Raw genomic sequence first — 14,346 nt, forward strand, 5'->3', positions numbered from 1 at the left:
TATGCTTCCTTCATAATGCTCCACTGTATCATAATATAAAGGATTTTTGTCTCAGATATAACAGGATCCCGAGGTTGGGAGTGAATTAAATGACACTCTATTTGAAGGATCTGATAACTCCAGTGATGTTGATTAGATCATTCAGCTTGTTTATTAGTTTGGAGCATGGAAGTCATTTCTAAAGTCCAAAGTTGACTTAATAATAGGTTCCAGAACCTTTGGCTTTTATTAGTCATTTAGCCATCATATCTTCCTTTGGTAAACCACCTTGTGGGCTTTTTCAAGAGGTCCCTAAACACTTTCTCCAATAGGGAAGTGTAAAGTACAACCTGCCCTGATCCTGGAAGTGTAAGTTGAGGAAACACTGAAAGGGTTCATCAGAGCTCTCATGGTAAACCAATCACTTTGTCAGATGCCCGGGATTATGAACTATCTGCAGCCTCCTGACTTGCCCTGCACTAAGCCTGTGGGCACTGACTGGATGGCCTCGAGTGCTGGGTGATTCTTCTTTCTGACTGATGTGCACTTGGTATTGGTCCATGTCCACTTAGCACCTCTCAGTTGTCTCCACCAGTGCTCTTGGGAATCTTTCTGGAATAAGCACCCCAACATAAATGAGAGTGGAAGAGGGGTGATATCACCAGTGGACTGAAGCCAGGATAGCTCCTGGAAGACTTCAAGACTGGGTCTAGTTTGTATTTTCGTTTTGTACTCTAAAATCACAAGGTGCAAGATTTTACAGAAGCATGTGTGTGTCAGCAGGTTGTTAAGGGCAACGACCCGTGGATTCAGCTCTTTTTCAAGGTCATTCTTTTCCAATAGCAAGTAAAGACATGCTTATCAAATAGGCAGTGTTATCACTGCTTTAGGTAAACCACGAAATAAATCAATAAATCGGTATCTAATAATTGGTCTTTTCTACCTTATTATACTTTACTCTGTTCCCTTTGTCCATTCATTTACTTGCAGTGCTAAATGTACACACACACACACACACACACACACACACACACACACACACACACACCAGCATTTATCTAGCAAACACCATGAAATATCTGATTCAGAACCCAATTATTTTATTGTATTGTAATGGCCTAGGAGATACTAGATGCAAGGCTAGTTGGTGCAGCACCTTTCAGCATCTCCAGTATCTGTTCCCGATTAACCCTTTCTCTCCCTTTTTTCCAGATTGTGTTGCCTCCTCACCTGGAAAGGATAAGAGAAAAGCTGGCAGAGAATATCCATGAGCTCTGGGTTATGAATAAAATTGAGCTTGGCTGGCAGTATGGTCCGGTATATGATTTTGAAATTTATTCTCATATTCTGTTCTTAAATCATTTGGAAAGATAGCATTTTCTCGTTCAACTTGCTGTGATATGACATGAATCAATAGAATTGATTTTTTGAGGCATCTTAGTTCTGTACATCTTTTTAAAAACCAAAGGAAATGGCAATAGTGGTAGACTTCCTGACATGAAACTTACTAGTGTTTGAACTGAAAGTTGTATTTTAAAATCAAGTTAAATCTAGATAATGAGCCTTTATTTCTAAATTAGAAAATGGCAAAAACAAAAGTTGAAATTGGAATGAAAATAAATAAGTTAATTTTGTTTTTCTCTGATATTCTCCTTTTATCCCAGACAGATAGTAGCAGAGACCCATGGGTAGATGTTCACAGTTGATTTGAAGAGTGTTTCTCCAAAAACTCCCATATATCTCTCTGAGCTCTCTTTCAAATTTGTGGGCTTTTCCCCATTAATTTTGTTACATGTGTATGTATGTGTGTAGTAAATATGTGTAGATGCACACATATATATGTACATATATATTCCTAAATATAAACTGTGCAGTCTATATAATGTTACTTGTATGTATATTTTCAAGACTAACTAACCATTTGGTATTGGTACATGATTGGTGTTCTCTTCCCTGGAGATTATTTCTCATGACCTCAGTATTCCTGAGCTGCCTGTAGTTCTTTATGTAGGGCTGAGTCCTCATAGACGTTCCTGCATACACTTTGGCATGTCTATTAGTGTTTTCCTTGTTCATCTCATGTTCGAGCAATCATGTTGGTAGACTTTTTGGGTGTAGCTTCTGACATTACTAGGAGGTATATAATTTTGCATCAAACTCCCTGATCTGGCTCTTATAATCTTTCTGCCCCTTATTCTGTAATGTTCCCCGTGCCTTAGGTGCCAAGTATTTTACAGATGTGTTCATTAGGACTGTTCTCCCCAATTATGCATTTTGTTTGATTGTAGTTTTCTGTAGTGGTCTCTATCTGTTGCAAAGAAAAGTACCCTTGATGAAGGGTGAAGACTACACTTATTTGTGGGTATAAGGACAAATCTTTAGAGTGATATTAGGGATTATGCTTGTTTAGTAAAGTAGTAGTTGTAGGTTCTCCTTCAGTATCCATGACTTTCCTAACTGAGTAATCAACAAGGTGTCTAGTACCAGCTGTGCTTTCACTCTTTGGCACAGATCTTAAGTTGTTGGTTACTGCCAATGCACTGTGTCACTCCTGTACCCATAGATTATCTTACCATGCTGGCTACTGATTTGGTTACTGCCAATGCGCTGTGTCTCTCCTGTCCCCATAGATTATCTTACCATGCTGGCTGCTGATTTGGTTACTGCCAATGCACTGTGTCACTGCTGTACCCATAGATTATCTTACCATGCTGGCTGCTGATTTGGTTACTGCCAATGCACTGTGTCACTCCTGTACCCATAGATTATCTTACCATGCTGGCTGCTGATTTGGTTACTGCCAATGCGCTGTGTCACTGCTGTACCCATAGATTATCTTACCATGCTGGCTGCTGATTTGGTTACTGCCAATGCACTGTGTCACTCCTGTACCCATAGATTATCTTACCATGCTGGCTGCTGATTTGGTTACTGCCAATGCACTGTGTCACTCCTGTACCCATACATTATCTTACCATGTTGGCTGCTGATTTGGTTTATAGGTGTCATAGCCAGGTAGGATTGTTGGTGGTCTCCCTACTTTGGGAATTTTCCTGGTGCCTTCTGGTACCATAAAAGCTAGTCCTCAGGGAGGAGTCATTCAGGTCCATTCTAGCTCAAGAGTCTCTGGACCCTGTTTCTGAAATCATGGTATGTAAAGCATGGGATTAATGTGGCAGGAACAGAAAGAGTAAACCAGGTGTTGGAGGAGAGATGTCTTTCTGATACCCTGGTGCCTAAGTGGGCTTGGTGAGACATTGCAGGGGTGTTTCCAAAGTCAGGTGTAGGATACGGTAAGAGAGGGAAGGGATGAGGCAGGGTTCTGATTCTTTCTGTTCACCTTGGAGAGATGGCAGTTCCGGCTCTTCTCTGGAATAGGGTGGAGAATTAGATGGAGATTACATAAACGGGGGACTATGTCCAGGTTCATTCATTCTTACTTTCATATTCAGAATTTAGGACTTAAAAACTGGAGTCTTCAGTTCAATTTTGTAACTCTGCTTCATTTGCATTTCATATTCATTTCTAATGATCCATAGAAAAAGGAATAAAGTCATGATTTTCAATTTGTCTCTAAAGAAAAATTTGCTCATGTTTGCATACTTTTTCAGTGGCATATATAGAACTTGGTAATTATTCCCATGGAGTAATTTATTCCTTCACAACTGATGGGCTGTCGTCAGGGTGCTGCCAGGGCAGGAATGCCTGTGTAATCTAGGACTTTACAAAGATTACAAAAATTTAATTGCTAAGTTAAGAATAGAGAACAACTTCATGAATTTCTTCCTATAATCTTGAATATAGTGTTACCATTAATGCCCTTGCCTCTTGGCTCTTATCACTGAGTTCTACATTCATGGATTCAATTGCATGTAGGTAAAAAAAAATATCAAAAAACAGTGCCGAAAACGGTTAGACTTCTTTTTGTCATTATTCCTAAGCTTGATTGTGTGACAGCTGTTGACACAATACTATCCATTCTTCAGGTGTTGGAAATCATTTAGAGATGACTTAAAACATGCGTGCATGGAGGTGAGGAGGCATTTCATAGGTTCTGTGTACAGACATTGTCACCTCAGAAAATGGACTTGAGCATCTGGGGGGTTATAGAAAGATAGATAAAATTCTGTGCCCAGTCTCCAGTGGACACCAAGAAACACTGGCAAAGATTACTGTGAGGGAAACCTTTATTGTGCTAATCAATCTGTTAAGGTCATGGGTTCATTTGTGATCTCAGAAGGTGATTATGGAGGCTGAGATGAGCAACCAAAACTACCTTGGAGTTCATGTGTGTCAGTCAGGTTGCTTATTCATATCCCTGAACAGATGAATCTAGATGGACAGGGTACTGCAGAGTAAAGCTGAAGTCATATCTTTTCAGAGTTCATTCATATTCTAATGCTGTGTGTCAGGGGCTTGGCTATAATCAAAGGCCTAGAATCCCCATTGTTTTTGAATTTTGAGTGAAAGAAGATAGACAATAAATTAAGTAAAAACTTAGTCTTCTGGGCATGATGTTGCAGGCCTACAATCCCAGCATGCAGGAGACTAAGGCAGGAAGATCCTGAATTTAAGGCCTGCCTGGGCTACCCAGTGAGTTCAAGGCCAGTCCAAGATACCAAATAAACCCATCCCTCCCAAATGATCTCATTACCGAATAATGTTATGTACAATGAAAAGAAATAGACAGCAGGACAACTGGGCAGAATACTATATTATGAAGGCAGATGGGGTAAACTTCCTGGAAAAAAAGGAGATTTGAGCAGATTCTGGAAGGAACCCAGTGAGCATACTCATGGACCTCAGGAGGCAGCCTGGCAGAAACATGTGGAAATTGAGAGCTAAGCTATCTTTCTCAACTATGTAACAAGAAGGGAGTTGGGAGTGCAGACCATGCCGGCCTTTGCAACGGACATTTGAAGATTTCAGCTTTCCAGGGGAAGCTTTCAGAGGTTCCATCTCCCTAGCTAGCCCCCTCACAATTGTGTTTTACTCTGCAAGCTCCTTTATGCTGATTTCCCATCTTTTTTCAGGTTAGAGATGACAACAAGAGACAGCATCCATGTCTGGTGGAGTTCAGCAAACTGCCGGAACAGGAGCGCAACTACAATTTGCAGATGTCGCTTGAAACTCTCAAGTGAGTGCCTTTATACTTTATTAAGTTCAGGTAGCCAGATATTGACATTTTCACTTTAATTATACTGGGAAGCTCTTTCTACTATTAGAAAGTTCAGTGAAGTATAGGAGGATTGGTTCAATATTTGTTGGGAATTTGACTTCGAGTTGGTTTTGTTTCTTGGCTGGTACATGGCTCTAGAGTTTTTTGTTGGTTGAATCTTTCTTATTTATTTTATCTATCATCTATCTATCTATCTATCTATCTATCTATCTATCTATCTATCTATCATCTGTCTATTATCTATCTATCAATCATCTATTATCTATCTATCTATCTATCATCTATCTATCTATCTATCTATCTATCTATCTATCTATCTATCTATCTATCTATCTATCTATATCTGTCTATCATCTATCTATCTATCTATCTATCTATCTATCTATCTATCTATCATCTATCTATCTATCTATCTATCTATCTATCTATCTATCTATCTATCATCATCATCATCTATCTATCATCTATCGTCTGTCTGTCTATCTTCATATTAATGTTTCTTCTATCAGTGGGGACATTTAGAGTGTTCCTAAGAGGACAAGTCTCAATAGGGTAGAGGTGTTCTCTTCCTCTGTGGGGTGGGTATGTACAACCAGAGGCTCTCTCCCTAGTCTTTTTCAGAGGGTCAAGTACTGTATTAGTTGGCTCTGGCACCTGATTAGGTCTGTGATATGAACTGGAGGCTAGAGATTTCCCTATGCCTGTGAGCCTAACTCCCAAACCACTGTCCTTCTTTCCTAGGTCCACAGCTTCAACAGCTAGGAACTGTGGAAGTCCACACCGACCTAGGGGTCTTAACCTGAGTTAGTTCTGGTCCCACTCTGGCTCCACTATTCCTACTGAATCATCTGTGAAATATGTTGGTCCCCTCGTATTTTATGTATTCTTGATGAATATCAGTAAGAATTACAAGCGTTCTAGAACCCAACAGCACTGCTTGGAGTGTGTACTGGGGACTGGGCTGGTCTCAAACTGTCACTGATCTGTGCTGATTTTAGATATGAAAATTAAGTGCTTAGAAATATTCATGCCAATTTAAAGGAGAAATGTCCATAGATTTAATAACTTTAAAATATATGCTCATATATATCTTGGTTTAAATGTTTTAATTTTATGTAACAGTTTTATTACCCTTCATTAGAGTATCAGACTGATGACTAAACATGAAGAGAAAGTTAGCCCTTCATCACAGTTATCTTGATGAGCACCGATTTAATATTTTTACAGGAGTTACTCACAAGAGTTAACCAGGTTTTCATTTTGATTATGGGCTCTGTAACTGGGACCGTTGATGGCTAAAAGTGGGTGGAGTCAGGCTCTTTTGTTTGCTAAACTTAACAACAGCATACTCTTTTGGGGGAAACCTGGGAGGCCATTTACCTGTGCAGCATGGTTTGAGAATGACTGTGGTCAGCTAATTTATACCATCTCATAAAGGCAGCTATACAGTATATGTGGAATGTGTGTGTACATTTCTGTGTGTGTGTGTGCATGCATACTATACAGTATATGTAGAACGTGTGTGTAATCTGTATATGTTTGTGTGTGTATGTGTGCAAATGTATACACACAGGCACTCATAAGCAAGTTTGACACCAGTGCCTTTCTGGAGTGCTTGCCACCTTATTTTCTGAGACAGGGCCTCTCGCGGAACCTGGAGCTCACCAATTCGGCTAATCTGGCTGGTTAGCAAGCCCCAGTAATCCTCTCTCTTCTGTGTCTCTTTAGTTCTTGGTTTACAGACATGTACTGCTGCATGGGTCTTTGCACGAGGGTTCTGGGTATCCAGTTGAAGTCCTCATACTTGCACAGCAAGCACTGACTCAGTACTATCTCCCCACCCCCTTGAATATGTTTATTTTTTGTTGACTTGACTGGTGGACATTGGGGATATACCATTTTCCTCTGAATAAACAATTTGATTGGGATGGGATAAGTAAAGGATTATGTTTTCAGATTTTATTTTAAAATGTTACTTTAAATCATGTAACTTTTATTGTTATTTGTGATGTGTGTGTGTGTGTGTGTGTGTGTGTATGTGTGTGTGTGTGTGTACACTCATGGAGGCTAGAAGGGGTGTCAGATCCCTTGGAGCTGAGGTTATAGGTAGTAGTGGGATACCTAACATGGTCCCAGAGACAGAATTTGGATCCTCTGGAAGAGCAGCAAGTGTTCTTAACTGCTGAGCCGTGTCTCCAGCCCCTATAGCCCTGCCTACCACCATATCCATCCTTAGTGTCTTATAGAAATGGCTCTGATCAAATTACTCCCTTATACACTTCTGTGTTTGTCCCTTTCCTTTGTTTCATGTTTGTAAAAAACAAGGAATAATTCATACTGAAGGCACTTTACCACAGACTCAGAATATACAACCCAAATGATGTTTCAGATGCTAGGCTTTGGGCTCAGGAGCATCCCACATATGACTTTATTTTAATGTCATGGAGAAAAACACATTAGGAGTGAACACAGAGTCAGCTGGTTAGTTCCTAGGTGGGGGTCAATGGAACCTCCTGAAGGCAGACAATGTCCAAGATGGTTGGGCTAAGGAATATAGTCCATGTCAACATAACCAGTTCTGACACTCTGGAACTCTAGCTTTCGTTTGTAGTCATGACATAACATTCATACATTTTGTTCTATAATTCATGGCGGCTTGTTATTTCCCCATTTTGTACAAAACAATTTACTTAAATTTGCAGTGCATTCCTTGCCGCTGGAACAATTGGCAGCTAGGCCCACTGAGTGTAGAAATGTCCGATTTGCATGGAGTGTGCTAACGCTTTGACTGCTGTGTATAATCGCATCTTCCTTCTAAGCGCTCCTGGTGACTAGGTTGATGAATCCGTGGACGGCATGTGTAGTGTGTTTCCCTGAAGGGAATGCTAATGATTCTGCTCATGACTCCTTTCTGAACATTTCCTTTTTGTTTCTCACGGCTAAGTAGTGTGCATGCATATGGTTTCTGGTTCACTGATTTTACCTGCTTCTTTAGAAGTAAGATTAGAGAGGATAAAGCCTCATTGCTCCTACACACATTTACATTGTCAAGCATACCAGGTTCTTGGGATACAAATACACACACTGGGGTGTGGGGTTGGGGAGAGAGAGAGGAGAGAAAGACACACTGAAGCACACACACACACAGACACACACATACAGAAGAAGATGGATAGACAAACAGATACACTAATATAGAGACAGAGATAGACAGAGAGACAGACAAACACATAGACAGGTACACACAGAGGTGGACAGAAGAGGCACAGACATATTCATACAAAGAAGCAGTGAGAAAAAGACACAGACCAAGAGATACATACTGGATTGGGTGGCATATGTAATTGTAATGGGCTAGTCCACAGAGCCAATAGCAATGTTCAGAGACCAGGGAATTCTTCTGAAACACAGCTCTTGGCTTGAGAATTGCCAGTGTTTTCTCTGAGTTTCACATAGCACAAAGTCAATCTATTTGAATGTTCCTCCCAATCAAAAAACACCTTCAGGGGATGATCTGGAAGAGTAATCAGATACCTTCATACAGTGACTCACTGGAGTTAACATAAAAAACTAGTGAGACACAATAAGCAAGAGACTTTTACTGTGCTTCGAGAAGATGCTGAGCTTGGGCTCAGGTTTCTTTCTACCTGTAACTTACAAATGTCCCTCTTCTCCGTCAGCTCTGCTCTCCCCACCACACACATCTACAGACCTTGGCTCCTATAGACATCTGTGCTGTCTGCAGTCTGAAGCCTTTTCTTGCTTAGCCAACCCTTTATGCGCATAGAGCCTCACTTTTGAGTGTTAGTTATTATTAGGGTAGATCGCAAAACTGCTTATTAAAAACGTAACTTGCCCTTAGTTGGAACCTTATCTGGCTTTACTGTAATTATTTGTGAGAGCCTTCTTGCTTGCACTCTCTGCTCACTGCGGGAGTTCTATAAAGCTTTCTTGCAAAAGGCCTTATCCACAGCAGTAACCTGGAGGATCCCCACTGCCCTGTGTCTTTGTTCAGGCCCTGCCTATGATGGTCGCTCTCTGTGTGAGATGAAGCCACACTTCCTCTCGGAAGTGTTTTCTGGGAACAGGATTAAAAGGCTGCTGGAATCTGTACTGAGAAGGTGACCCTACAGTTTGTAGAAGCCTCTGACTCTTGTTAGAGCCCACAGGGAAAGGCTAGAGAGAGGGCACAGTGATTAAGAGTGCATATTGCTCTTTCAGAGGACCCACACTCCCTGTGGGTTTAACTCCAGCCACTGCACTCATGTGGAAAGCCCACACACATACACATCATTAAAACAAAATACAACTGAACAAAAAGCCCATTAGAAGGTGACAGATACCAACTGAATTTTCTACAGGCCAGGCCTTTAGTGTCATTATCCATATAACAACCTAAGTTGTCAGCATAAATTCACAGTCCCTACCTTTGCAAAGTGTAATTTTGAGGGACCAGTTTTTATTAATAGGAGCATCAGAGCTTTTAAAATTCACATAGGACACACACACACACACACACACACACTCTACATACATATATAGGAGTTATGGTATAATCAGATTTCTTAGAGGGCATGTATTCATAGGCTTAATTACCTGAATTTAAGATAAATCCAAACATTATTGTCATCCTTTAATTACTTCAGAGCTGGCTTTGGCATCCTCAGTTGATAATGTTATAGCCCTCTGCATGTCTCATTGATCCCAAGACCTGAATCAGAAGTTCCTACTGTGTATTGCCCAGGACTCAGCTCTTCAGCATTTAACTAATATTTACTGAAGGGATAAAGGATTGAATAAAGGACAAGAGTTAACATACTTTCTGCACCAGGGCACTGTTATTGAATAAATACAACTTGCATTCACTTTATGAGACAATTTTCTATTCTTCTATTGCTGGTTAACCTTGTTTTAATAGGTAAATACTTTATTTTATCAATAATGTTTTCCCACTTACCCATCCATCCATGCAATTATATCTAGATGGATAAATAAAATAAATGGAGAGATATCCATGTATGTGAATATCTAGATATATAGATGGATATTAGGCAGTGTTTGGTTCTAGTATGTATTAGTAATTCAGTATTTAGTAATTCAGTATAGTGTTATTTAAAACAGTTGAAGAACAAAAATAGCCCTAAAAGTCTATTAAAAGAAAATGGGTTAAAAACAGCTTGACAGTTTCAATAATAAAAACAAATAGTTCTCTTCAGTGATGAAATGGCTCAGCATTTGGAAGCCCTTGCCACCAAGCCTGAGAAATGAAATTTGATCCCCAGGACCTAAACAGTAAAAGGAGAAAACTGACTCCCACAGTCTGTTTTCTGACTACCACTCAAATGTATATCCATCTACATAAATAACTCAAATGAATAAGTAAAATATTTAAAGAACATAGTAAATAGCACTGGAGAGATAGTTCAGCAGATAAGAGCAATAAATGTTTTGTAGAGGACCTAGGTTCAGTTCTAAGAACCCACATTGTGGTTCAAAATCATCCATAACTCCAGTTCCAGAAAGTCTGATGTCCTTTCCTGACCTCCACAGCCACCAGGCTTGTGCACAGTGGACATATATGCATTTAGACAAATCATTCATACACATAAAATAATTTAAAAAACAGAAGTACAATAAATAAATCCCTTTGGAATTGTAAAGGAATCTGCTTTATATGAGAGAGCAATGGCATGAAGGTTGTTGGAGAATATTAAAATAGCAAGTTACAGAGAAATAGCTCCAAATATACTCATTAGGGTAAAAAGTAGAACACGATAGTGCTAACACACATGTGCAAATCTAGGTATATGATTTGGCATATGCAGAGATCTCCAGTCCAGCACAACACAGAAGACCCGAGAACACCCAAGGTTGAGAAAATGAAACATGTAGAAAAGGGCTGAGGGGAGGGGCCAGCTTTTCAGTGCTAAGCATTTGTGCCATTTCGGTGTTCAGTCTTTCCCCTTCCCTGGAAGTATACAACCTATGGATACACGTTTCCTTTACCTTTGGAGACGGAGCCTTGTGCTCTTTTGCAGGGTAGAAGTTGAGGTCTCCCATCACATGCTCTTGCGCTGGGTGTTTTTGAATGGAGGGAAGTGGTTCTTCAGGCTCATCTCTTGTTCTTGTTTCTCAGGACTTTGCTGGCATTAGGATGTCATGTTGGCATAGCAGATGAACACGCTGAGGAGAAGGTGAAGAAGATGAAGCTGCCCAAGAAGTAAGTTGAGTGGCTCGCCCTTATCTGATAGTAGGTGTGTATCTTCAGCACCCTGGAATAAACCTTGGAGGAGACAGACAGCCTATGTACGTAGCTATACAATCTAGATTTCAAAATTTTACAAGACCGGGAAGATAACTCAGGAGTCAAGGGCTTGCCTTCAAGTGTGGAGATAGGAGTATAGATTCACGTAAATACCAGGTGGGCATGATGAGCTTGCAGCCTCAGAAGGTGGAGACAGGATCCCTTGAGCAAGCTGGCTAGGGAGACATGCTTCATTGGTGGTGGTGAGTTCTTATTGAGAGACCCTGCCTCAGTGAGTAAAGTGGAAGAGGAATGGAGGATTATGGACATCATACTTAGTATTCACATGCTGATAAGCAAGTCCTCATGTATACATGCACATGTAGTTCTTGAAGGCATGTGGAAACATGCACACATGTACACCACCTATGCACACACTTTAGTGTATTTGTGTGTATGTACACTTTTTGTGTGTGGTGTAGTGTTGACAGAAGCTGTTAGTTCATTCCTGGCTGCTCAGCCCTGAAATAATCACACAGAAACTGTATTAATTACAACACTGCTTGCTCTATAGCTTATACATACTTTTCACTCACTCTTATCTCTTAAATTAACCCATTTGTATTATTTTATATTTTACCATGAGGCTCATGGCCTACCAGCAATGTTCCAGCTGTTGGCTTGCATCTTTCTCCTCTGGTGTCTCCATGGCGTCTCCTTGCCTCTGTCTACTCTCTCTATATATATCTCTCCCAGCCTGGCTATATTCTGTTAAGCAACTGGCTGAAAGCAGCTTCTTTCTTCATTTGCCAATCAAAACAACACATAATCAGAAGGACTTCCCACACCAGTGTAGGTTCACACTGATCAGAGAACAACCTTTCTACCTTGTCTCTTTGCCACTACATAAGCCAAACTACCTGGTCTATGAGCCCCTGGAGACTCCCTTGCCTCTATGTCTCACCTCTGAGTAGTGGACACTCGAATGACAAATGCTTGTGTTCCTATACCTGGCTTTCACCAGGTTCTGGAGGATCCAAATTTAGATAATCAGGCTTGTGTGGCAAGTACTTTTCCCCACTGAACCATTTCTTCAGCCTCCTGTGTTTATATTTTGAAGTGATATCTTTTACCTGATTTCTGTGTATCTCATGAAAACAGATTCACAGTCCCTAGACATCGTCACAATCTACCTGGAATTGTTTTCCATTTTCAGTTTTCCCTTAAAACTTTATCTCCACCTCCACACACTACATTGCGTTTCCTACCCTCTCTTTGAAAAGATGGTGTCTTCTAAGTTACATCGTGACCAGTCCTTCTCTCTTGAAATGATCCTTTGCCTTGACTCAAGACAGCTGAAAAGTAAAGGAAAATCCCAAGCAGAAGGAACTGAGGTGTGACCACCTCACCACATTCAATATTTATTTTAAAACCAACAAAAGTAAGTGAGATATTAGAAGTATATGCCTTGACATTCCCAACTCTAATTTCTGTTTCAAATTAATTCTGCTCTAGTTGTTTTCTGGAAAGCGTTGTTTGAGCATTCTCTATACCCTTTCCATGAAAATGTCAGCCAAGCGTTCCTTCCTAGATGTGCTTCCAGCAGGACATGCTGTTCATATCTCCACTGTGCAGTCATTGGACGTGTCCCCATTTGTCCCAAGGCCCTGGAAGAGCTGATTTCCTATTGAGATTTACAGCGAACACCCACTTAACCTGGACTTCATCTTCTAATCTTTACTATGCATCTTTCATGACAGTGATTTCTCAGCTTCGTTGAACTTGACTAATACTAAGTAGGGTGGGGGTGGGCAGAGAAACACAGGGACTCACTAAGTGTTGGTGTTCTGCCATGCTTTGGCTAGACACTTTGATTGATCTCTTTTAGGCTAGTTTACAGTATCCACTTAGGAAGTCTGTGGGTTCTGTGGGAGTGGAGTAAAAACTGGTTTGCCACTTCCCAGGATCCCCATCCGCTCACCCAAGTGCTATCAATACTTTCTCTTTGGTTTGCATCTTCAGGGATTTTGATGCAGGTAGAATGGGCAGTTCAGTGGAATTGGTTTAGTTTACTTTTGCTCTCTCTTCTCTTCTCTTCTCTTCTCTTCTCTTCTCTTCTCTTCTCTTCTCTTCTCTTCTCTTCTCTTCTCCTCTCCTCTCCTCTCCTCTCCTCTCCTCTCCTCTCCTCTCCTCTCCTCTCCCCTCCCCTCCCCTTCTCTCTCCTCTCTCTCTCTCTCTCTCTCTCTCTCTCTCTCTCTCTCTCTCTCTCTCTCTCTCTCTCTCTCCTCTCTCTTCAAGACAGAGCTTTTCTGTATAACAGTCCTGGCTATTCTAGAACTCACTTTGTACACAAGGCTGGCCTCGAACCCATGGAGATCCACCTGCCTTTGCCTCCTGAGTTCTAGGATTGAAGGCGTGCGCCACCACCACCCTACTTCCTTTTGTTCTCTTTTTCGTGTAGTATTTAAGAACGAAATTTGACTTTAAAGAAAACCAATGCCCAAACTATAGCTCTTATTTTATTTTATTAGATTATGTACATGTAAAATAAAACTAAAAGATAGTAATTGCAAAAGAATGTTGGTGCTTTGTCAAGTAAATGGATTAGAGTTATATACATGCTTAATTATATATTATGTATATAATGTACATATGTATATATACTTAATGATTTGATTATGTAGAGTTATTGGCACAAGGAGCTGCAATGTTGAAGTAGATGTAGTAAAAAGCTACTGTTCAACAAATATGTGAAAGGAGAGGTGGCTGTAGTTATGATTGTTAGGATTTATTTCAGAGAGTTCTGGAAGGTAGGATGTAATGCATAGATGGACCTGTTGTTGAAAGGCTACTGGATTTTGCTTTTCAAGAATCATTACCGGGATCATTCCTTTATTTCTTGTTAGTTTTTCTGGCATCAATTTGAAGCTTTATTTCAGGCTAT

The 14,346-nt window shown here is 40.4% G+C and overlaps 1 protein-coding gene across 1 annotated transcript in view; it reads left to right on the forward strand.

The window, feature by feature from the left end:
* Ryr2 (ryanodine receptor 2) overlaps positions 1 to 14,346 on the forward strand; it is a 566,260-nt gene that overhangs the window by 333,254 nt on the left and 218,660 nt on the right. The window contains exons 23-25 of the mRNA XM_075970222.1: positions 1,192 to 1,296; positions 5,013 to 5,116; positions 11,295 to 11,378. Of these exons, the coding sequence (XP_075826337.1) occupies positions 1,192 to 1,296; positions 5,013 to 5,116; positions 11,295 to 11,378 (293 nt within the window). The remainder of the gene's footprint in view (positions 1 to 1,191; positions 1,297 to 5,012; positions 5,117 to 11,294; positions 11,379 to 14,346) is intronic.

The sequence above is a fragment of the Microtus pennsylvanicus genome, chromosome 4 (assembly GCF_037038515.1).
Source record: "Microtus pennsylvanicus isolate mMicPen1 chromosome 4, mMicPen1.hap1, whole genome shotgun sequence".
Lineage (NCBI taxonomy): Eukaryota > Metazoa > Chordata > Mammalia > Rodentia > Cricetidae > Microtus > Microtus pennsylvanicus.